At 43.7% G+C, this 23501-nt stretch overlaps 1 protein-coding gene across 1 annotated transcript in view; it reads left to right on the top strand.

Moving 5' to 3' along the window:
* The window catches only part of LOC115586700 (RNA polymerase II elongation factor ELL), a 30617-nt gene that overhangs the window by 1824 nt on the left and 5292 nt on the right, over window positions 1–23501 (top strand). The window contains exons 2-11 of the mRNA XM_030425964.1: window positions 1413–1460; window positions 13409–13536; window positions 14034–14188; window positions 16542–16783; window positions 17420–17544; window positions 19535–19649; window positions 21180–21636; window positions 22160–22223; window positions 22706–22877; window positions 22983–23027. Of these exons, the coding sequence (XP_030281824.1) occupies window positions 1413–1460; window positions 13409–13536; window positions 14034–14188; window positions 16542–16783; window positions 17420–17544; window positions 19535–19649; window positions 21180–21636; window positions 22160–22223; window positions 22706–22877; window positions 22983–23027 (1551 nt within the window). The remainder of the gene's footprint in view (window positions 1–1412; window positions 1461–13408; window positions 13537–14033; window positions 14189–16541; window positions 16784–17419; window positions 17545–19534; window positions 19650–21179; window positions 21637–22159; window positions 22224–22705; window positions 22878–22982; window positions 23028–23501) is intronic.

Below are 23501 nucleotides of genomic sequence, written 5' to 3'. Positions count from 1 at the left end.
AATAGTTAATATATCATTTGCTAATGCTCTAGAGATCAGTTATAAGCCCTTAAAGCACCAACTTTGGGTTGCCAGGTTGTAAAAAAGTCAATTTTAGCTGGTGTTTATTAATTCTGCTCTGTTTTGCAGTTATAAATGCTAGTGGTCCGTTAATAAGCTCTCATTTCTGCAGTAAATAAAGAAGTTGCTAATACATGGATAGCGGTTGAAACGCTTCAGCTGGAGGGGGATGCAAAAGCGATCGGTCTCAACCTGGCAACCCAACATTTTCAATTATTTTATAATCGCTAATAACTAGTCTGCAACCCCCCGATTCCAAAACAGCTTTGGTTCATCCGATTCATACCAAGTGTACATTGACAAGAGCAATAAAGTTTATCAGTTTGAACATCAGGTTAACATATCGTCTTCATACTATTCGATTGATTTGGGGTTTCACAAACATTAAATGACTCATCAGCATCTATAAAGCCATGAATCACAACTTGTTAAAAGGTTAAAAGGTGCCTAATCAACCACTGGTTTCAGCTCAAATATTAATGATCCTCCTCGCGTCTTCGTCGACCCAAATTCAGACCTTAAAGTAAGCAGGTGTGATTTCACCCCGCGGCTGTGTTTGGAATGTGTAACAAACACTTTTGCGCTTTAATATTTATCATTTCATTCAATATTAAAAAGCTAACGGATGATGAAGAAAAATCACAACAATGCTCCTCAACGGGGGAAGACGTCTCCCAAAACCATTAATAATAAATAAAGAGCGCTGTCAATCACCGGCACAGCTGTACTTCACAGATAATAGTCTCCATCTATTAACCATGTATCACGTTGCCTCAGAGGAAGATATTTCCTTGTGATTTAATATTTCTTCATCAGCAGGCGGGGGAACAGAAACAATGTGATGTCGGGGGGAGCTTAAGCCAGGTACTCTGTGGTCAACCGCAGCACGGAGTGGCCTCAGAAAGTAGCTTTTTAAGGAAATGTAATTGGTTTCAGAAGGAGCTTCGTCTTTTGTCCGCTGGGATCTTTTGCAGCCTTTATTCGCGTCATCGTTTAGAAGGGAAAACCAGCCGAAAAACATGAAAACTGATTGACAGTAGCAGGGGTTTTTCTGCAAGCTTTAGATCGATTAATCGCACACATTCCTCTGAAGATTAGGGCCAGAAGCCCCTGAACCGGAGACTTAATGACATAGAAATATGACAGTAATTAATCGGGGAACGTTTGGGCATTTAATGAGGAAAGCCCTGTCTTAACAAGCCGGGACTGGCGTTTTTCGAGAGAAATCCACAGAGCCGGGCTGGAACAATGGCAATATATTCCCACTCATAATGTATGAGCTGTCCGTTAGATTAAACATGAACACGATTCCTGACCACTTTCTTCTTTTCTCCCTCTCTCTCCCTCCTCAGGCATCACTATCAAATCAGCCAGCGATTTGCTTCAAGGGGAGCCAGGGGGTAAGATGTTTTGCATACTCTCCCTAATGCCTCAGAAATTGAATGCTCTAATTAGTTCTGATTTGCTGTGGAGCGCACTTGTGACAGTTCCTCTCGCACATCTTGTTTGATTCTCAAGCAGTATCGAGAAGCACATGCATGCATCCGCAAAAGAACGTCGGCCTTTTGACTTCACAAATGTCGGGATGAATTTCATTTCAGTCGTCGCCTCGGACCGTTTTTATTTCTACAGTGATCAACAAGGAGAACATGGCTGCTCTGAGTGCACCGGAGCACCGAAAGCCTGAGGGGAATGTGTCATGAATTTGCTCAGTTATACTATGTTGTGTCAGACATCCTAGACTGTATATGTACATACAGAGACGAGGTACATGATCTACTAAAACACTTGGCGCTGAAAGCGAGAGAGCATTCTTGCAAAGCGTCTGTAAAGAAAGATGCCTGTGTCCGGCCAGATTAGCCGGGCCGCTATTACACCCTGCCCGGCTCTGCCTGCTAGGCTACTACACATTTACCACACAATCGGCCCCGTCTAAAAGGAGCTGTTCTAATCCCCGCAAGAGCCGATTGCATTGACGAAAGTGACTTTGCTCTGTACACAAATGCTGGCCCTGTGTGCTCACACGGGTCCTGGAAGCCCTAAGACAGGGTGCGCTATACCCCCAGGCTGCTAGCCAGGTTACTGGGTCAGGCTCGCAACTGGGGAGGCTTTGTTCAGGGAGGGGGAGGAGGTAGGGGAGTTAGCGAACCCCAGGGAGCCCCCGTGCCTCCATGCCTGTTGTCTGTGTGCAGACATGAAAGATGCGAAATAAAGGAATGACACATGAGCGCTGGAATTTTTCCCGATCCAGGCAGCGACCATAACGTGTCCAAAATCACAAATAATATGTGTAAACATGTCACGAAACATCTGTAAAACGAGCCGCAGATTAACCTGCTCATGAGAGTCTTTCTGTGAAGAAATGTTAAGTGAGTGCAATTTAAGTGTTCTTTAATCACTGAATAGGATTTGGTGATTATATCTCGGCTGGCACATTACATATTCAAATTGCTTTGCGGAATTCGAGCACAGGAGCTCCCTCCCCCTCCGACAATAGTCCCCGAGCTGGACGATTGGGCATTAATGAGGTAGCTGCAACCATTGGTGGTGGTGGTGGTGGTGGTGGGGGAGGCCAGATTAAGCCGTTAGTGGGGGGAGGATGTTGGTGAACATGGCAGTCTGGCATCCAGCAGACCGAGGGGATCACCAGTATCTGTGTCTCCATGCTGGAGGTTTACAGCATCACACATTTAGGCCTCTTCCCTGACTATTATTTGATGGATAAGAGTCTGCCGAAGCTCATCCCCTTCCTCAAAAGCAGCATGAGGCCCTGAGAGGTCACGGGCAGCGGGCGAGGAGCTCTGCGTCCACTGACAGTTGCCAGCTGTAGAGCTCCATCACAGAAGCCCTGGCTGCTTCTCTTCTGATCTTTGTCCGCGCCGGCTCATGTCACATTTCCTGTAAAGAGGGCACTTCCAGGACCACAAAAACCAGAGGAATGCTTCAAATCACTGCCCTGGCCTCACTCCAGGGCTCGGTGGCATCAGGGGCCGAGGCCTCTATCGAGAAATAGCACGCTGAGGTTTTCCCGGCTGCCTTTCTCTCTGACTCTGCAGCATTTAGCCCTACTATTGTAAACTGCTTTGGCAAGCTTGTAATCATGCGATGAAAGACACGAGCTCTCCGAGGTTTGAGGCCACTGTGGAAACGCACAACCTACGCTAAATAATTCTGCTTTTGAATCTGCCTCACCTTCTGCTTTTACGCACCTAAATCGTGTACGAACGGACCCTAAAAACCGGATGATAGCAGGTGGAAAGTGAACTGAATGGGTCCGATCGATAGCGAGCGTCTGGAGCAGTGAAAGAAAATCTAAAAAGGTGCAGAATGTGATGCAACCGTAAAGAAATAGAAGACACTCTTTTTTCTCTCTCACATTTTGTTGAAGCTGGAGGTTGAAAAGAAATTAGATTCTGGATTACTTTGAAATAATCAGCAGGGATTAGGGAATATATTCAGAGCTGGTCTGGGTTCCCATGGCCTGGAATTTCACATCCCAGTGCTTATTTTCCTTCAGGGCTGGCAGCGGCGCCTGCTTGTTGGCATGATCTATTTCCCATTTAGCAAGAAACAAATGCTTGTGTAACTTCTTATTTATTAGATCAATGCCGCAGGGTGCATATCGATTAGGAAATGTGTTTTATCAGTGCTTGTTTTTAGAAATGCACACTTTTCCTTCTTTCTACTTCCAGAGAGCGCCGATTACAGCCGAGTGTTCTGGTGCAATAAAACTGTTGTGGTAAATTTGAATATTACATTTGAACGCCGGGTTGTTGTGCTGTGTCAGGTGTGACATCCGTTTTCATTTCCTCCGCAGTTCATAAATGTTGAATTGCAGTCGCCAGAGTAATTGTTTTTTGTTTATGGCCCTGTCTGTATTTATGTGCACAGCTGTCACATAAAGGCAGCAGCAGCAGCGTCGGGATGACGGGAATGTGGAGGCGCTCTTAAAGATATTCTCATGACGACTGTGTGTGAAGGCTGAGCTTCCCCTGGGCTCCCTCCTGCCTGCCCTCTTGATTATTTTGCCATTTCACCCCATGCCTTGGCTGAATTCTTGGGAGACATCAGGGCCTCTATCTCACACACGGCTGCTCTGACTCTACCTCCCGCCACCACGCCGCTTTGCTTCGCCTCCCCGCTCGCACTGCAAATAAGCTTTTGCAGTGTGCGAGTGTGTATGTGTGCATGCACACAGCTTTTTTTTTTTCTCCTCTCCCCCCCCCCCCCCCCCTTTTTTTTTCTGGAAGTTAATTAGAATAACAATAACAGGAATGTGGTTTGAGAGCCGTCCTCTCCCAGTGGCATAGCAGTGAGAGGGAGAGTTGTCCCACGTGTTTCTGAAAGGGCACACGCCGCTCTATTCATCCAGATGTGTTAAGCCAGGCAAAAGTCTCTGTGCTCGCTGCTCGTCTGAGGCACAGTGTTTATGCAGAGGCAGTTGGCCTTAGGAACTTTGGATCATACAGTATATTTTAGGAACAGGCCTCATGAGATCCTGCAGTTATAAAGAGGACTTTTTGAGAGTTAGCTCCCTCTATCATTATTGTGTTCTTCGCCTTCAAACAAGGGATTCTGGAGGATGCCATGGTGACCGCGGCAGTGTTTTATGGTTACAAGGGTGCTGTAAAAGATCAAAAAATCAATAGCACAAACTGAAAAGCAGGCAGTCTGACTCGAGGGAAATAAAAAACTTGAATTTGTCAGTATTAGAAAAATACATTCAAACAGAGATGGGTGTACTTGTTGTGGCTCCATGTTTGCTGTTTATTTACATTCTGAGCTAATCCGGGACTGTTAGGACTAAATAAGTAACCGTCAGCCCGGGAAACCCCTCAGTGAGAGAAACTCAGAGGGGAAATTTAAATACAGTTTGATTGGTTGTTAGTTACAGACACAAAGGGAACAACTGTAAGATATTGCCAGAACAACTATTACATTAACTGCCATCTATTTTGACAGTTGATTGATCAGTTTGAAGAGAAAAGTAAAAACGTGCTCATTCCAACTTCGTCATTGTGAATATTTTCTGGTTCTTTACTTCACTGTGACAGTGAATTGAATATCTTTGGGTCGGGAACAAAGCAAGACATTTGATGACGTCATTTCTTTAACATTTTTATAGACAAAACAACGAATCGAGACAAAATAATCCACAGATGAATCCACAATCGTAGACCACAGCCCTGGCATAGCTGGGCTCCAGACCAACTTTTTCTACCAGTGGAAACAAAGCTCCTTACTGAAGAAGACTATTCGTGTTTTGTCCATATGAACTAAATTACTGATGATAAATGGACAACTAATGTTAAAATTGAAGTTTTCCTTTTCCTCTCTGGGATACATGGCGAAATGTGCAATTTATTGTCGTCATTGGTGTTTTGTTGTTGTTGTTCTTTGGCCATGGCATAAAACTACAAGCGGTAAAGCTACTCTTGGTGTCTTACATGCTATACAATGATTTTTGAATATCAAAATCACACGGAACCTATATATTTTAGAGTCGCCCTGGTGCACCTTCTTAAATGTAGTCGCACTTTCTCCAGAAATGGCGACAAAATGTGCCTAAATGATGGCAGTCTGGAGCCCTGCAGAGAGATGAATTGAACGGGTGCAGGGAGATGCTGTTTTACTGATAAACGCAACAGACTACGTGACGTTTAAGACCGGTGATAAATCTTTGGGCAGTAGGAGCTTCTGTGTGCTCGCCGACTTCCCAGGATGTTTTGCCACTGGCCTGTGTAGCTGATTTACTAAAAATGTCTAGTTTATATATGGAACTGAACCATTGCTCAGTAAAAATAGATGAGCCCCTTGACGATCTGAGTCCAATCAGGAAGACAGTGTGTAGTAACTACATTTTCCTGCTGTTATCAAAACACTAACACGGCATCCGCGAAACCTCATACATCTTTTATGAGAATTATGTGGGCTTATTTGCTTATTGTGCTTATTATTTCATGTTACAATCAAGAATCATTAGGATCTACACATATTTAGCTTATTATATAGAAGTTGCCATTTAACTGACCTACATCCAGTCATCCATCAAGTCTCTTGGTACTGTAAAAATAGACATAAGAAGAATAGAGAATAATGAACGTACTTCAGACGGCTCCCTTGCCGGCCTCTGCGGAGCCTCATCACAAACATTTTTTCTTTCTCTGTTTTAAAAATGCAGCACAACAGGAAATGAGCGACACAAACACTGCGAGTGCGCACGTGCAGTGTTTGTGTTTACAGTAGCGACGAGTCTTTAAAGCTCGAGAGCAGCACCAGAGAGCTGTTGTTTCGCCTGAAGACAGAGAGCTTTGGCAGGTTTATGGGAGTATTTTTCACCAGATTTATCTTATTGTGAGCTCAGCGAGTTCGGTTTGAGGTTTCCCTGCGAGTTAATCAGGTTTGGACATAGTTTCCAGCGCACAATCTGTGAATTGTTAAAGGATTACAGACTGCCTTGCTTGCGTGGAGAGAAAAGTCCAGTAATGGGACTATAGTGCAACGCTCCAAGTGGTTTTTGTGGGATTGGTCCAGTGAAACAGCTAAGAATCGACAAGGGAAACACATTACGGGTGTCGGTGCATCCGAGGTCTAATAACCGGTGCGTAAAGGGAATTTCCTAACTTCCAAACCACCTCCAGTTAATGCAAATAAGGCAAGGGGGGGAATCCATGTGCAGAAAAAAAACAAAGAGTATGTCTAATTGTTGTTTTCTTTTAAATATGGTCCTAGTTTACATATTTGGAATAGAGGGGACATTTAAAAACATCTCCATCTCTCCAGAGGAAGGCCCCTACAGTAAATGGGGGGTGCAAGTGGGGGTGTCGGGGGTGGGGGAGACGGAGAGTGTTTGTCGAGGTTGACAGATTAGCTCCAGCTCCTTGGAAAAAAAAAAAAGACTGATTCTGCTTGGCATAACAGGCCGTACCTTTGGGGGATGCTCGACAGTTGCCCATCCCCATATCCCCACACTAGCTCCCGTCAGTCCCCACCCCTCCTTCCTCTGCTTTCCTGTCTCTACCAACCCCCCTTCAATGAATAGATCCTCGAGCACAGGAACCACCACATCCACCCCGGCTCACTAAAAAGCCCGAATGAGACCGTAAGAGGTGATGTCACGCGTTTGTTTCTGTTTTAAACAAATGAGTCACAGTGGAATTGTTGATCGCACTGTACAAAGCTTAGGGACAGTGGGTACGAATAATTAATGTGACCCTGCGTTTTCTGCGAGACGCTGTTTGTCGGCAATGGTACACTTGCCTGACTGCGTGTGACAGGAAACACGGCTGACAGTCGAGTCTTTCCTTCAACTTGTGGAGTCCATTACACGATGTGCTTTAGCTAAATAAAGAGGAAATAAGGACAAATACACTTGTTCCATAACAGGATCCATCCCCCTCTTCTCTGCTGAGTTGCTTGGTACATTCCTAAAGGAAGACTATTTAGGGCCATCCCCTCGTGCACTGGCTCTACTGGGAGCCACAGTCGACCACCCCCCCACCCCCCCATACACACCCAAACCCCCAATCCCTCCCTTTACCCTCCAACAACACACAGCCACACGTCCCCGCTGTTCATGAATAATCCAGGCGGGCCGACAGCCCATTGCACTCAGCTTTGTGGGGGAAGACGCTAGAACAAAAGACGGGCAGCTCGCAGAGCAGCTATGGCTGAGTAGGCTCAGATGAGAAGACAATGGTAACTAGTGTCAGTACAGACAGGGGCAGGAGGCAAAGACTTCAGAGTAAATCACATATCCATCCGCCTGCACCCATCTCAGTGTTGCCATGCCAAATACCAGAGCCGGGAACCTTTCCTTCTCGTTTTCGTCTGCAGAGCAAAGAAAAGAAAAGACACAGAGAGAAACTATCCTCTCATCTTTCCCTGCAGATGTTTGGCTTGCAAAAGGCTCAGCGCTGAGCGGGGAGCAGATTTCTTTGGTGAAGCTAGTTTTTCCTTTCCTCACCAAATAGCAGGGTTAAGAACTCTGTTTAACCCCATCAAAGATGAGCCGTTCAAACATGCTCGGGGAGTTAAAGATGAAGTTTAACAAGGACATCACCAACGGTGTCCTTTGTCCTCGCTGAACTGCTGAGCCCCCTGCCAAGATTTTCTGTTCCAGTCCAGTTCACACCTTATAACAGCTTGAAAGTATTTGACATCTCCAAACACACAGGCCCTGAAGTAGCAGATGTGGCTGGGTCGTGGCCACAGAGGCAGTTATTGTATCAGCCTGTCCGCTCCATGGGGGGCTGCACTGACAAGGTGCTAAGGATTGTCGTTCCGATGCCATTTGGTTGCTCAAACTGTCCAACGGCTAAACTTGACCCGTATTGTCATGACGTGTGGCATAACAGCACGCAGCCCTCACTGCTTCTGTGAAGTGGTTGAATTTTATTAAACTGACCCATGTTAACAGGACCCTCTAATGACAATAATACCACATTAAGCTTCCCTCTGATTAATTAATCATCAGATTAAGGACTCACGCAATCATCATTAGAATAATACGGAGCATGAGCAATTAAATTAATTCTTTCCCTCGTTCCGGTGTGGACAAATACTGCTGATTTAATAACTGCCACTGCAGGAAGAGGAAATTATATGTCAGAAAACATTTGAATTTAAACAAATATCTTCATTATTACAGTGACACACGATTAAGAAATAAATAAAAGAGCTTGAGCAAATCCGATGTTTTGAGAATATTTCTTATATGTCTCAATTCTGCCCCAGAGTACCAGAGTCGTTTATGTGTATTACACATCATGTATTGATCTGGATGTAAATACTGAATGGAAGCATAACATTGAACTGTTGAAAAAAATGCACTTAAAGGAAGATGTGTAACATTTCCGCATTAAAATTTTGGGAAAACAACTTCCTTTCAAACTTCTTCAGTGTGTGAGAAGCAAAGTCTTCCAAGTTGCTTGCTAGTCAGCACTGGGCTGGCTAACGATACTTGCAACTATATCATTACAATTAAATGGCATAACATGAATAGACGTGACTTCATGTGACGTGAATTAAACTTTAATATGCGACATCGTCTATGAATCGGTTATGTCTCTCAGCATCAATGTTGTTTTCTTTAGAGCTGCTGTAAGCGTTCTGGTCGTTTAGCCAACTGTCCGCTTTGCATTCGCAGCAAGCAGATCTCTGCACGTTTATGAGCAGACAGGACCGCCTCTTTATGGAGTTCTCTGTCCTGATTGGATAAAGCGGGCAAAGATACCAGAAAATGTATATTCTCTTTTGCTGTACAAGCAGGAGGAGAAACTTGGGTTACTACCAAAACACTCTATAACAGTGATTACTGCTGGAATACAGAGCTATTTAACACTTTACAACACAAAAGATATTGCTTACAGCTGGTTTGATAATGAAGACAACAACTCCCATGACCGCACAGTACTTCACAACGTCATCAAACTCCATCTTTTCTTATTGTTCATATTAAAAGATCCCTCAATTCGATTAAGTTTGTATTAATTGCTGTCACAGTCCTCAAAGATGTGCATGAAGTCTCACTGACACACCAGTCCCTGACCTGAGAGTACTGCACTCTGTCTATTTAAGAGCTTTTTTTTCCTATTTGTATTTCTTGTGACTCATTAACCATGTTGCTCACATTTACAGAGATGATTCAGTATCTTTGTATTTATCTTTGTTTGTTTGTTTGTATTGTACGTGGTGACTGTACAAATTCTGACTGATAGTCACTCCTCTCTGTTGACACAGGGGCCTAAACCGTCTGCTAAATATTTGACCTGACTCCCTGCATCATGTGGCCCGGTGGGAGTGTGGGGCTTCCACTGCCTAAAAAAAGACAAAACGACAACACGCGCACACACACATAGCCTCAGGGGATCAGACCAAATCTCCATATGGAGAGGTCTGTGACTCAGCGTCTCTATGTAAATCTACACCTACTACTGGACTGACAGCAGGTTCAGGACCCCAAACCTGTTGGGTCAAGTGGTGTCCCTGAAACACCTCAAGTTAATTTCATTGGTCTGGGTGGGAGGATGATGAAAAAGGCCACTCTGCATAAACTGGCTGCGATAATCAGTGTTTTCTATAGACGCCATCTGTAAACGTCTGGTTGTTCAGACTACAGCAAAGTTCTCGAGTTGATTCTTCTCGTCTTTGGTATGCAGTAGAAAATGTGTTCATCTTGACCAGGTAACGCAATGTTATTTCCTGAAGTGCAAAATATAGACAGCATAGGCAGTAATAACAGCAGAGTAGGAGGAGCATCTCATGAAAAGCACCCTGTCCTCAGTGTTCCATCACCACCAAACAAATGGAGACCACATAATAACAATATATTGATTGTTGCAATATGCTCCTGTGCTAGCGATGTGAAAACCTCCCTGTTGCTCCGAGATCTCAGCTTGAACTACTAGCAGCACGGCTAACAGAGCTAACTAGCTAACAGCAGCTACAATTGGCAATAGGTTAGGGACGACTCTGGCGATATGCCGCACTGTATCTGAAGACGTTTAAAGTGCAACTGAGTCCCTCACAAAGAAATCCACAGTCCAACAGCATTAAACAACTTAAAACAATCGTTCACAGACTTTATTATAGAGACGGGGAAGTTCTCATATTTCATGTCTCGTTACAATCCGCTCTAATATAACCAATAAAAAAGTGATTGGTACAACTTAATTGCAACAAATTGTTACACAGAGCCCCTTAAACTAACTCTAAGCAAGAAAGCGCATAAGCAACGTCTCAACGTTTTTTTTGTTTCGTGCTGCACATACGGGGTTAAGTCCAGACAGGCTTCTGCTTTACGAGTCAGGAACTGGGAACTAATGGGTTAAATGACATATGGTTATGAAGCTTGAGAAGGAAGCTGTGAATAAAACGGGGGCAACCCCTGAACAGTCTGACCTGAGTGACATTGATTAGAATTAGAATGTGAAGTGTGCACGGTGGCATGGATGGGGGTGACAGGCAAATCTAATGCATGGCTGGAGGGGGCTCATGCTGCTGCCATCGACTGAAAGAGGCGACGTGGTGGCACTATTGCGATGCTAAATGTGTGTAAATGTGCGCTCTCATCTTTTCTCGAGCTGTCTTTTGTTCCGCAGCACTCTTATTTGAAAAAAATAAAATTAAAATTGAGCGCAGTTCTTCTGCATGCTTTCTCTACTTCAGTGACCCAGTTTACGTGACTTGTTGCTTCTAATTTTGGTCGAGGCGGCTACTACTTTACTCTAAGTAATAGGTCCTGAGGACACAGCTCGCCTCTTGTCCCCCGCTCACTTTGATGCTTTTTCGGTTGATCGTCCTTAATTAGCGTAAAAAAAAAAAAAACCCAAAGCGGACATATGCGGGGCTGCGCTTTACCACTTCATGTGAACGGTCAGACATAAATAGGTCAGAATTAATGGTCAGCTGTGTGTCTCAAGTGTCCATGGCCTTGTGGGCTGCTTTGCGTTTTTGTGTTGACATGGGTGGGCTTGTGCACATGAGGGAAAGCTGGAGGCTGATGGGGGTAGGGTGAATGGCATGCGTTGGGTTTTAGAAGAGGAGGAGGAGGGGTGTCGAGGAGAGGAGCTGTTCATTGGCTCCGTGCTGCAAAAAAAAAAAAAAAAAAAACTGCTTATGGCTTTGCTGCATGACTGGGCATTTGTGACAGCTATAGTCCTGCCTGCCACATCTGCCAGGGACACTGTGCTCACAGCCAGTCAGCTTATAATCAATCACTTGCGACTGATAACTAAAGAGGCGGCTTCAAGTCCAGCTGACTGACGTTTGTTTTTCTTGAGACCCGCAGTTAGAAAAGCGCCTGTGTGCTTTGGCCCGAGGTGGAACCGCGAGGTCTGCTGCTAAAAAAGAAGCGAGGGAGAGGAAATATTTGAGCTGCTGCAGCCATCTCACATTAGGTGCAACTCATCAGTAAACACGTATTCATGCCCGTGAAGGATGGTTGGTAATCATCTGGCTCCTGTTGAATCTAGGACATTCAATCAACAAAAGCACTAAACTGGCCATTTTCAGGCTGAAACACAGCTGCAGGCGGTGCAGAAGAGAGTCTCTGCCAAATGTGTTTTAAAGGTCATATTACCTGTTGGTTAATGACTTTCTATGTTGAACTGTCCTCTTAGAGGAAGTGGGTTTTTGGGTCATTTTATGTAACAGGTTTTTTTTCCTGACGGAGATGGACCTCACCCCGCTGGCTTGTGTGCCGTGTGGACAGTCTGTGACAGAAGAGGTTATCGTCTAAGCTGTCCGCTGTACTATTGTTGTGTTTTGCCTTTCAGACAGGCTCCTCCCATGACTGACTGCAGGTCATCATCCCTGACCTGGGAGGTGCTGTGTGGCCTCTGTGATTGGCCCAAGTGGGAGATTATTTAGGTCACAAAAAACAGCGACTCACAGATTGCGCCAATCTCTTTCGATAAAAAAAAAAAAAAAAGAAAGAAAGGAAAAAAAAAGCTGCTTTTGTTGATTTACTTTATCCCGTGTTTTTCCACTTTCAGATTATATTAAATCAGATCAGGCTGCATCTGGGAGAGCTAAAACTGCTTATTGCATAAGTCACCACTCAAATTAGTAATGCTAGCTAGCAGATACACACAAGCAACAACTCCCATGTCGCTCATGTCGGAGTGTGCTGCAGAGCACTGTAACTGTGAAAGGCTCAAAATAAACTTGGCTTTTTAATTACCTGAATACCTGCTGCAAACATTAACAATAGATCAACTTACTATGACTTTATGTGATTAGTTCACACCTATCATTGATTGATTTACTACCAAAATTACCTGATTCATAAATGATTCCAGTCATATAAAACTTCAGCTTTCAGACCCATGTGTTTGCTTTTCATCTCTGAACAACCCCATCGCCAGAGGAAACGTTTCTTTATTTTCAGTTGTACGTTGACTATGCTGTGCTTCAGGTCTGATTGGGTTTCAGCATGAAAATCACTTGGTCAGAGTTCTAGAAAGATAATGTTTTTTCGGCTTACCTGGTTCTGTTGCCCACGAACACGACCGGAAAATGTCCCGATGTCTTGCTAAAAATATCCGGTGATTTCAGGCTTACCAGTGTTGAAGCGCCGTCTTGCACAGTGGCCTCTGGTCAGGACGGCGTCTCTCCGAGCTCGCACACCACATAACACTTTTATGTAACCAAAATTCAACAAACTTGGGGCATATCAGATGACAGGAAATCTTGGTGGATCCCTCATTAATTCATGCATTCAACCATCACGAGCCATTGTTCAGTCAGTCATGAGTCATTGATTTGTACCTTTTGTTATACATTTCTCAATGTTTTTGAATGATATGATACTGATTGTTTTTTTGTTTTATATCTGTCTCTGCAGTACGTAAAGATCCCGGCACCGACCCCCGAATCCCCTGATGGATTCAGAGTCTTCACGTTCTACCTGTCGAGCGACAGCAAAGACAAACCTCAGTCCAGCTTCGACTGCATTCACCAGTATGTCTCAGGGTAAGCAGCACACATAACTCTTTCCACAGTCGACACAGGAATTGGTAATAAATTTAGTGTCAGAGTGAGTCCGCGGGGCCTTACCAGACAGTGGCCTCTCTCTTCAGTCCTACGACAACAATCAGTACGACTGTCTGCCTTCAAACAAGACGACAATAACCCCTGAAGGCTGTCATGACGCAACTGACCTCGAAGGTGTGACTAGTAATAAGTGAGAACAGAGAGGTAGTGTTTGGGGTTATGCAGGGTCAAAGGGTTGATTAAAGCTTTAGATTAGAGCTGCTTTATTTGTACTTCAGTCTTTCGGTCTTTAAAACTGATGCTTTTTAACGCAGGAGTGTTAGTGCATGCGGACAAGTCAAAGAGCCCAGTTTGTATTTCAGCAAGAATCTCTAATACTTTTGTTTGACAGACTGCCAGTTAATTGAGCTGAGCCAGAGAATTTGTAAGCTTAAACCCTTAAATCTTCTCTCTCTTCTTGTTTCGCTTTCTCAAAGGGAGGGCAGGGATCACCTGGAGGGCCAGGGCAGCATTCAGGACAAGATCACAGTTTGTGCGACAGATGACTCGTACCAGACGACCCGGGAGCGCATGTCTCAGGTGGAGAAGGACATCTGGAGCCGCTCAGCGATTGAGATCAAGCCGGGGCCAAGTAAGCCTTTGCCTAATAGCTGTATCCACATTCTGTTGTATCTTCCAGCCTGCATCATGGCAACATTCAAGCACGTAGGGATCAAGGACAGATAACCGGAGAGTTTTCATGTTCCCGGAAAGCTTCTAAACCGGCGCTTCTCACCATTTCATCCTGCTGATAATTGCCATATGGTGTGGAAGTTATCACATAATTGATCAAAGTGCTGCGTTGCAATTATTCATGCGAGAGGGATGCCGCTCTTTCTTGTAATTTTCCCTTTCATTTTGACCAGATTGCTCAGGCAGAGTGCCAACTCGCCTGCCAGCACCATTAATGTGATTGAGTTTGCCAGAAGTATGTGCTAACAAGTCTCACGCTGATGAAGTTTTGCCTAAGATGTAATTACACTAACTGGAATTTAATTTATTTCCATTTGATAAAACACTTCATCTGAAGAAGAGGTCACTCTTAACCTGAAGTGATCTGGGCCCGACATGAAGGATCTCCTTTCTTGCAATTAATTTTCTTATTCACTGCCTCTCTGTCGTGGCTTTAGAGTAATTGTCGACTAAATTGACCGCGCTTCAACTTTATAAATGATCTAGCCTTGAGGCCTCGTGACATGAGGAGGACCTGTGTGAATTTAACTGCTTGTGTAGATTATGTTTTATGAATGGGGACGGCACTGTGAAGACGAAGGCTACAACGTGATATTTAGGGTAATTGCTGCGGAAGCCAGTCGTTCAAACTGGCTCCTAAACATTACGTGTCGTGCTTCGCTGCAGATAAAGTCTCTCAGAGCACATGTACGCGTCTAAAGAGATCCTTGTTAGAAACATGCAGTTATAGAATATAACTCATGAGTGTACTTCTCTTCTCATGGACACAAGAAAGAGAAAAATATATGCGTTATGGATCAACGTATGAGCCGTATGCAGTGGAGAGCACACAGCTGTTTAGTGGTGACCGACTGTCTTTTTATGGTACAGTAATGCTACACTCATCAGAAAGAATGTCCATATACAAACTCCCAATTGCAGGTTTCAGAGTAGAAGAAACGTCCAGAGTTCACATAATAATGTATGATTTAAAGTTCAGGCAAGAGGAGACACTGACGAATAAGGCAGCGGAAATGGGTGCACACCTCGGAAAAGCGTTTTTTTAAACTAAATTCAATACGTATCGAAGTCGTGATTCGCCCTCTTGAGCTTTTGTAACGACTTTGCTCTGTAAAGGATACACTGTTGCAGGTTTAGTTTATGTTTAGTGTCTGGTCATTGCTCATAAAAACGCCCACAACACTGTAAAAGCACGCCAGTTATCCGAGCTGATACATCACTGTCATTATGGGGGAAACTGGCATGCGAGTCTTGAAAACTTCCCTCGAGCTTTCTTTCAATTTATTACCGCCAAACAACGCGTCTAGTCGCTGCTTGTCTGAAAAGTGGCAGTGCAGGTTGTTTCAGTGTAAGGAAGACATTTTCCTAAAATCCTCATGGCATGGTTTAAGGTAATTGTTGAGACAAGTTACAGCACGAATGTCACGTTTTGCATAGTAGATTTAAAGTGATTCCAATTGTATCTTACAAGGAATGCTGCTGTGAACGTTACTCTTATTATCATGAGAACATATTTCTAAACTATTGAACTTGTAAATATCTTCAGTTTGAACGCTGTCACTGAACACACATGATACTTTTACCATGTTGTCCCTTTGGAAGCACCGTTAGCCTTTGACCTATAGAAACCTCCAAAGTATGGCTTAATGTTGTAATGAGATTACGGTCTGCAGATATCTATAAGCACTGCCTGACCGGGTCCAACTGAATTAGTACTGCAACAGGAAGAAAGGGCCTCTCTGTGTTAGTCACTTCAGTTTCCATGCTCCTCTGTTTACTCAGCAGTAGGTTGAACCTACTTCTCAAACCCCCCCTTTCACTGTTTTCCACTTTTTTCTGTTTTTATGTGTGTAAATCGCCTTTTCAGATTGGGCTGAATGTATTGCACGTTCGGTATCGTTTGAGCGTGCATAAAGCAGATTGCATGACAATGGAGAGATAATGAAGATCAAATGCACGAGGTTGTCTCTTGTGTGCAGAGGTCTCTTTCAAACTTAGGGTGTGATTTGTATAACTGGCCCGAGGACTGGATTAGGGATGATATGTTGGCTCTGCTATTACACGATACTGTCAACGTATGTGAACGCTCTTATCAGATCAGTTATAATCTCCTCGCTCCCCTCTAGTTTTGTGCGATTGTGTGGCCATTCAGGCACAGGTTGAGATTTTCTGCTGTGATAACTTTTCGATTCAATTGACAGAGGAAACGTCACGTTGAGACTCTGCTGTGTGTCCCTTTGTTTTGATCTCAGGTAAGTACGTGAAGGTCCAGAGGAAGCAGGCTCTGGTATCAGGCTCAGATAGCAGCAACAAGCACTCCCCCAGCAACAAGAGGAGCCTGGTTGCCAGCCCTGTGGCTCACCGGCCCTTGAGGGATCGCATCATTCATCTACTGGCATTAAAGCCCTACAGGAAACCCGAGCTGCTACTGTGGTTGGAGAGGGAGCGTGCCAGTCCAAAGGACAAGGCTGACCTGACCTCAGTATTGGATGAGGTAAGACATCTGGCACATTGTGGACTGATGGTGAAAGATGCGACAAGGAGAAGAAAATACAAACAAAGCGAATGTTTCAGCTTATTTTTAGAGGATTTAAACATATATTATTCCCCAACTTGTTTGCTAATGATACTAATGAACAGACGGCTGCTGCACAGCTATAACACTGAGCTCTAGAAAAGGTGCTGTCGGTAAGTTTATTTCAGGCTTATTTCCTGTGTTCACAACGTTTGAGTGTCCCACTGTAGTCGTCAAGTGGAGCCTGTACCGCTGCTGGTAGCTGTAATTAGGGCTGTGCTTTAATTATCTTTGGAGGAGAAGATTGTGTTTTGACAGGAGAGGGGTGGGGTGTCTCCAGCTGGGCTCTGACTACTTTAGGAATTGAAAGTTGTTGGTTTGCCTAGATTTGTATCAGCAGGATTAAGTAGTATAAGGGCAGGGTTTAAACTGTTTACCGCAGAAGCAATACAGATCCACCGAAGAAAGGTCTTGTTTTATTTAAATACAAAGTGGAGTTACGGCACGGCAGGTTGACACAGTTCGGTGTTTTTATGACCCCAGCCGGCCTGTTTTCCTGCGTAATATGTCCCCTGTCTGTTGATTTATTCATATTAGGAACCGTCTGTTTTTCAGGTTGGTAAACTAAACCCTAAAGACCACAGTTACTCTCTGAAGGATGAGCTCTACAGACACGTGCAGAGAGACTGGCCTGGATATCTAGAAGAGGAGAAGCAACTCATCCATAGGCTCCTGATCAGGTGGGTGTTAAAGCAAAATTAACCGTATTTTGAAACCAGGGCTCAGTCTCAAAAAAGAAGCCGCAATGACTGCAGCATGATCCTTGGAGGCAAATGCGCCCATTGAAGTACATGGACAAAAGGTGCTTGATTTAGCCATTGACAGGCTTAGATGCGTCTGACAACTTTTTTGGTCAAAGAGACAGATTGTTTTGTTTAAGCGGAAACAGCCATTATCCAGTTCTTTTCAAAGCCACCAGAGTCCACTGAAAAAAACTGTAATTTTACCCCGTAGAACACGGAGGTGCTGCTCCACTGTTGCCTCCAGCAATAACTCTGTGTAACTGTGTGACTTTGGTGTTCAGAATCGACAGCTAATAATTTAACACACAACAACACCAGTAACTGAATTAATTATGCCATGCCATACGATATGATATGATGCAATACAATGTGATGCAATATGCAATGCACTTTACTGTCCCCTTAGGGAAACTGTTCTTGGGCTCAGCGTGGCTGCATTTGGTTGACAAACCACAATCGACATTATCAAAAAATAGCGTTGCTTCATTAATGCAATGAGCTGTCATCAGGAGCCAGTGAGCTTAGTTTGGCAATAAAGACTGGAGACAGGTAGTAACAGGTAATCCACCTACTAGCACCTCTACAGATCACTAATTAATATGTCAAATCCTCCCAAAGAACCAAGTTTTAGAGGTGTTGGCAGAGGTATTTGTTACCTTTGGACAGAGTCAGCTTGCTGTTCCCCTTGATTTCAGTCTTTGCGCTAAACTAAGCTAAGATAAGCTAATCATCCTCAGGCTGTAGCTGTAACGTGAGACTGGAATTCATCTCTTCATCTCTATCAACGCAGGAAAGCAAACAGCACATTTCCCCAATTGTCAAACTGTTGCTTTAAAGTTCTTTCAGACCTTGAGAGGCCCGTTTCTATGTAGATAATGCAGAAAAGACTAGGGGATGGATGCGTTTTGACAGTGCTGGCGTTGATACAGAAAGGCCACTGAATTAATGCAGAAGTCTGCTGTGATCACGCTGAAAAGGGGCGCTTCTAAGTGACTATTTCTCCGCACTGATGAATCCCCTTAATGGACACATCAAAGAAGAGGAAAATATTCCATGCGCTGAGTTGCCAAATGGCATTAGCATGGAAGAGCAAGGCTGAGCTTTTTCAGGGCGAGCATCCTCCCCCCCCCGTACGTTCTCTGCCTGCCAGTAAACATGCGGGCCATGTGCTTCATGAGCATTTTTGGAAAAAGCGCAAGTCATGTTGGCTGATTGCACAACCCCCCTCTGTTCACCACCCCTGCTAAGTGTAAAAAGCTCACAATTGTAGTCATCAAATTGTTCGCCAAGTGTGATAAAACTGTGATAGCCTGTAAACACCGCAAACTCACAGATTTGTTTCCTCTGGTTGATTCATTTCTCGGAGTAGGTTCTTCTTATTTACTGTCATTAAAATATTAGTTGTTTAATGCGTCTGAACTGCAAGAACACTGACCATGTGATTCAAAAGGGTTTCATGAATCCTCTTGGGGGAGTGTGACTTGTTGTGGCGTCTGTTTGAGGAAGGAGCTGTAGGAAGCAGATTACCAGAGAAGAGGGTTTGGTCCTACAGGAGGTGAAATCTGCTGCTATTGTTCTGCTCACTGGACTCTGTTTAGTCTTTGTGGTTGCCTCCTGTCGACTGCATCACCAGAGACACAAAAAGTTCCACACAAACATGCAGAAAGCTTTGATCGAAGTAAGAAACAAACAAAAAAAAGACTGACGGTTTTGTAATGTCAGTGATTATTTCCTCTTCCGCCGTCGACGTCTTTTCTCCCTGCATGTCATAATGAATGATAATTGCTCATCCACTTTCTCATAAATCTGCCGCTGAACGCTTTTATGACCTACATACTGCCTCTTCCTGTTTGGCTTTTTCGGGCCATTTACCTCGCAGTTACTGTCCAACTGAAGGTGCCGTGTGTTCTTCCATCTTTTCTTTCAGGAAACTTCAGCCAATCCACAGTAGCCAGTTGAAGAGTCCCCAGTCCAACCATTCATTCCACAAAACTCCCGGGGACTCTCCTTCACAACTCAGTCCTGCCAAGAATCTCTCCACGGTAATTATTCATCTTCAGGGAATTCTATTTTCCTCTACTTCCTCTTTCTTCAGAATAAGGACAGACAGGGTATGTCCTCTTTACTGGAATTATGATGTGACTGCTGTACATTTGGTCATAACTGTGAGTCGCTTAAAGTAAAGGAATGAAGTTAGGAAAAGTTTTGGAAAATGCTTATTCACATTCTTATTGTGAGTAAAATTAAAATGATGGACAACACTCTAATGTCTTGTGCGGTGAATATGGTTTGTAAAGTGGCTGGAGCTAGTTAGGTTGGTTTTTAAGGTTTCACGGCACACTGACTCTGAAGTTGTCAACAACTAACAGAGAGATGAATGTACTGGTCCCTGTCAAGAAATCCTCTGGCACATAACTGGTAGTAAAATCTTTATTGTTTTGACATGACTTTTTTCCCTTGGGCCAAAACTTAAACTTTAGGGTCAGCCAAAAACAAACACCAGTTGTGTTTGACTGCATTTTAAGACAAGCATTGTGATTCTCTCTTGAAAAATTAGATCTTGATGAAGAGAAGACATTATGATTTCCTGTATAAACGTTATAAGACCTGGCTATGATTAAATATGTGTGTCGTGTTCATGTTGTAGCTCGGCTACTTCTTCAGTTTTTGGTAGGGAAGACTGAGCCAAAGCAAAGAAAATGGAATTATATTAATCTTTTTATTTTATCTATAATATAATATTTTAATACATCAGGAAGCATTGATATTGTTTTATCATCGCATCATAGCCCTCTGAGTCGATATCGCATCTAATTAAGTGGTGCCCAGAGATCCCTACGCGCTAAGATTATGGAAAACAATTAGTAACTTGAACTCAGTGGAGCACAAACCCCAACCAAGGCCCAAAAGTTCCCTTTTGTATGCACTCATAGAGACCAGCAACATAAAAAACTTAATGCATTATTCCCTGAGAAAACCAATAAATATAAAAAATCGCGATGTTAAAGAAATTGAAAAAAGATGAGTGGATCTGTCTGTTTATCCGGTTCAACACTAAAAGTTAAGGAGGTCTATTCTGGGCTGCCACCCATCCTCCATCCAAGTTTCGTGTAGATCTGTCTAGTAGTTTTTGTGTAATCCTGCCGACAAACAAACAAACTGATTGAAAACATGACCTCCTTAGTGGAAATAATGACAGCTCCTACATAGTACTTTTAAATCACAGAAAAAAATAAAACAGCTTTTATATTTACATTTTTTAAAACCTTGGATTATACAAACTAGACAAAACATGTCAATATGCGAGCTGGTGTTAGCGGTGGACAGAGGAAGGCTAGCTGTAGCGAGGCTAAGATAAGCTAAACGGCTGCTGGCGATAGTTTTATATTTACCGTGCAACTATGAGAAGGGAGAATGTGATTCGCAAAAATAACATATTTCCGAAAATGTCAAGGAACCCCTTTAGAGAAAATATTTACGTGCATGCTACAGGCTCTTTGGCAAAGCTCCTGGGACTTTAACATGTCAGAGTTAAAGCTAATAATTTACTGTGTTCTTTGTTTCCATCCTAGAAACGCCCATTGCCCTCAGACCCATCCAACGTTCAGACCCCCAAAAAACAAAGACTATTAGACCAGTGTTTGCCTCTGCAGTCGCCCTCTTATGGAGACTACGGCACTAATGGGACTCGTAGCTCCTCCGGTCATGGAAACTCTGGCGTGCAGATCAAACTGGAGTTCGACAAAACCAACAATCATCACCAGGGGAGTCCAAATCGCCTGTACTCGCCGCACAAACTCAGCGCGACTTCTACTACTCCTAAAGTGGAGAGGACGGAGCCAGCCCCTACTCCACCCAGCTCCAAGCTCCCACACACCGACTCATCCATTTGCACTGACCAGCAGTTCGCCAATGGCCAACACAAAAAGAAGAGGTCCAAAAAGCACAAAGACAAGGAACGAGAGCGCTTAAAACCTGACTGGATTGAGACCAGTCCGGACCTGAAGCAGAACCAAGAAAATCTCAAAGGTAAAAAAAGCCATAAAACCGTTAAACTGTCTTCTCTCTAAGGTGTCGTCACACTTCATGTATCCAGTTGTGTTGTCATGAATCTGTTTTGGATTATTTGTTCGAGCCAGGACATTATCCTCTTTTATTTAGAAAAGTATAACTCAAACAATGTAGTACTAGCTGCTTCTGGAAGCCCACAAAGAGGCTTTCATGTATTTTCATTTTGAAAGAGCAGTGAGTGTTGTTAGGACTGCAACACTTTCCCTCAGCGCTGCAGTCCTCACTCCTCGCTCCAGTCTGTTGATGATTGACTGCGAAACAGCTGGGTGACCTACGGTCGAGCGAGTCAGCAGGCAGCATTGCCTCCCACTCTGAGCTGCTGACGTGACTGCTTGCCTTGGATCAGATCTGTTATCGGAGGCAGCGATAAATTATTCCATCAGCCTTGATATGATGGGCACATTATCGCATTTGCATTGGTGGATTGCTTTAACCTTTTTTCTTCACTGCGTGTGCGTGTGTGTGTTTTTCCTATCTGCAGCCCATGAGGGAGAGAAAACACCTGTCAATCGAACCTCAGCAGAGGAACTTCCTGACTATTTAATGTAAGATAAATACACACTGCGCACCCAGACTGTGCTGTATGTTTTATAATCCCAGATTCAGAGGGGATTTGTGATTCACGAGTGAAGTCCAAGTAATTGTCACAACATCAGTGGGTGCGCATAAGTCTCTGTTGATGTCATCCGTCACTGAGGGGGTTTAGGTTACATCGTCTAACCCAGTGTTGTTGAGAAGAAAAGAAAACCAACTGGTCCCAGAAGGGTTACGTTCAGCTTCAAAACATTCACATAAATAGAGGGAAGTAAAACACATGTGTAAATGAGCTGTCACACAGCTTTCACTGCGAACGGCTTAAGTTTATACATCTGGTCAACACATCATGCTTTTAAATCAGTGACGTGTCAGGCCTCTCACTCCACTGTTCTGTAGCGCCATCTGCTGGAGTGATGGGGGAAAAAGAAATTGGCTTTCTTCTTTTAAATATCAGCCTTCAAAACGTTTGGTTTCTTGTTTTTTTTCTCAGAAAATACAACACCATAACAGCACTGGAGCAGCGTCAACAGTACAAGGACGACTTCTGTGCCGAGTACGACGAATACAGAGCTCTTCATGACCGGATCGGGGCCATCACAGAGATGTTTGTTCAGTTGGGCTCAAAGATCAACACCCTCTCGCCGGGAACACAAGAGTACAAGGTACTGCTCTGATCCAGGAGCCTTCAACTGCTCTGATTCTACTGAGACAGTGAACAGATCAGACCCATTCTAACACTTTTTTTTCCCTTTTTGTAATCTTTTCAGCTTATGGAGGACCAAATACTACAAAAGTACCGGAAATATAAGAAAGTAAGGATTATTTAAAGTTGACCTCATTTCATGTAACACTTGTAGCACGAAACACTGGGCCTCGCGCAAGAACGTATTCATTATCAGATGGCACATACAGGGAATTTAAGAATTTACACATTTAAAAGAGGTTTTCTTGCTCAAAGCAGGCCTAAATATTTAACTGAAATCAACTAAACCTTCAACAAAGTAAAACTCTCAGTTATGTTACTGTCTGTCCACCTTATCAGTGTGACGTGCACCTTGGCTTGAAAATTCGCTGAGAGATTGGACAGCTTCCCCTTTTTCGCCACGAGTAATTTGGCATAACGATTTATACAGTTCAGCGGTTGCTCGGAAAATTCTGCGTCAGCCAAGTTTTATATGCATGTTTGCCGTCCAGGAGGAAAATCATCTGTTAAAGCAGTTTTACATCACCTGCAATCAAATTTATCATGTCATGTCTTCCTGGACAACCTCCCATGTTAGTCAGGG

Source organism: Sparus aurata, chromosome 8, assembly GCF_900880675.1.
Source record: "Sparus aurata chromosome 8, fSpaAur1.1, whole genome shotgun sequence".
Taxonomy (NCBI): Eukaryota; Metazoa; Chordata; class Actinopteri; order Spariformes; family Sparidae; genus Sparus; species Sparus aurata.
This window is presented reverse-complemented; position numbering and strand designations above follow the sequence as displayed.